This window comes from Penaeus monodon, chromosome 23, assembly GCF_015228065.2.
Source record: "Penaeus monodon isolate SGIC_2016 chromosome 23, NSTDA_Pmon_1, whole genome shotgun sequence".
Lineage (NCBI taxonomy): Eukaryota > Metazoa > Arthropoda > Malacostraca > Decapoda > Penaeidae > Penaeus > Penaeus monodon.
In genome coordinates, this window is record NC_051408.1 from 39,841,734 (window position 1) to 39,842,237 (window position 504).

A 504-nucleotide genomic window follows, 5' to 3' on the forward strand; every position below is an offset into this window, starting at 1 on the left:
TATAAATTAATGACATGTCTTCGCCTTATTGCTTATACGATAGATCTTCATTCTTCAATGTGTGTAGCTAAAGTAGAGACATCTGCCTTTTCGAATTTAACGATTATCCTACATACGCGAAGGATGTTCCGACCTCTGGGTTATGCGTAGAATGCGGAGATAAGAGTAACTGGCACCCGGCATCGAAGGAGAGGGAAGGGCAGTGCCAGTATAAATAGAAGCGCGATCCTTGTGCTGGGAACGCCTCGCAACATGAGGACCATTGTGAGTATTCCTCAGATATGTACTCGAAGTACATATATAAATCTATATAGATTTAGATGGAGGTACAGAAAGGCTTATACAGTGAATTCATATTCCTCAACTTGGTTTATAAAATGTGTCTATTTTGCAGATTTCATATTATAATCAAATATTGTGTTACCTCAACAGATTTTAGTGTCATTCGTGGCTGTGTTAAGCGTGGCAGCTGCTGTTCCTGACGGTTGCTGTGGTGGAAGCCAT

General features: G+C 40.7%; 1 protein-coding gene across 1 annotated transcript in view; it reads left to right on the top strand.

Annotated features, from left to right (window-relative positions):
• The first annotated feature begins 252 nt into the window (after positions 1–252).
• Positions 253–504, top strand: part of LOC119588049 — a 654-nt gene continuing 402 nt past the window's right edge. Inside the window, exons 1-2 of the mRNA XM_037936748.1 lie at positions 253–264; positions 433–504. The exon at positions 433–504 is cut by the window's right edge and continues 402 nt beyond it. Of these exons, the coding sequence (XP_037792676.1) occupies positions 253–264; positions 433–504 (84 nt within the window). The remainder of the gene's footprint in view (positions 265–432) is intronic.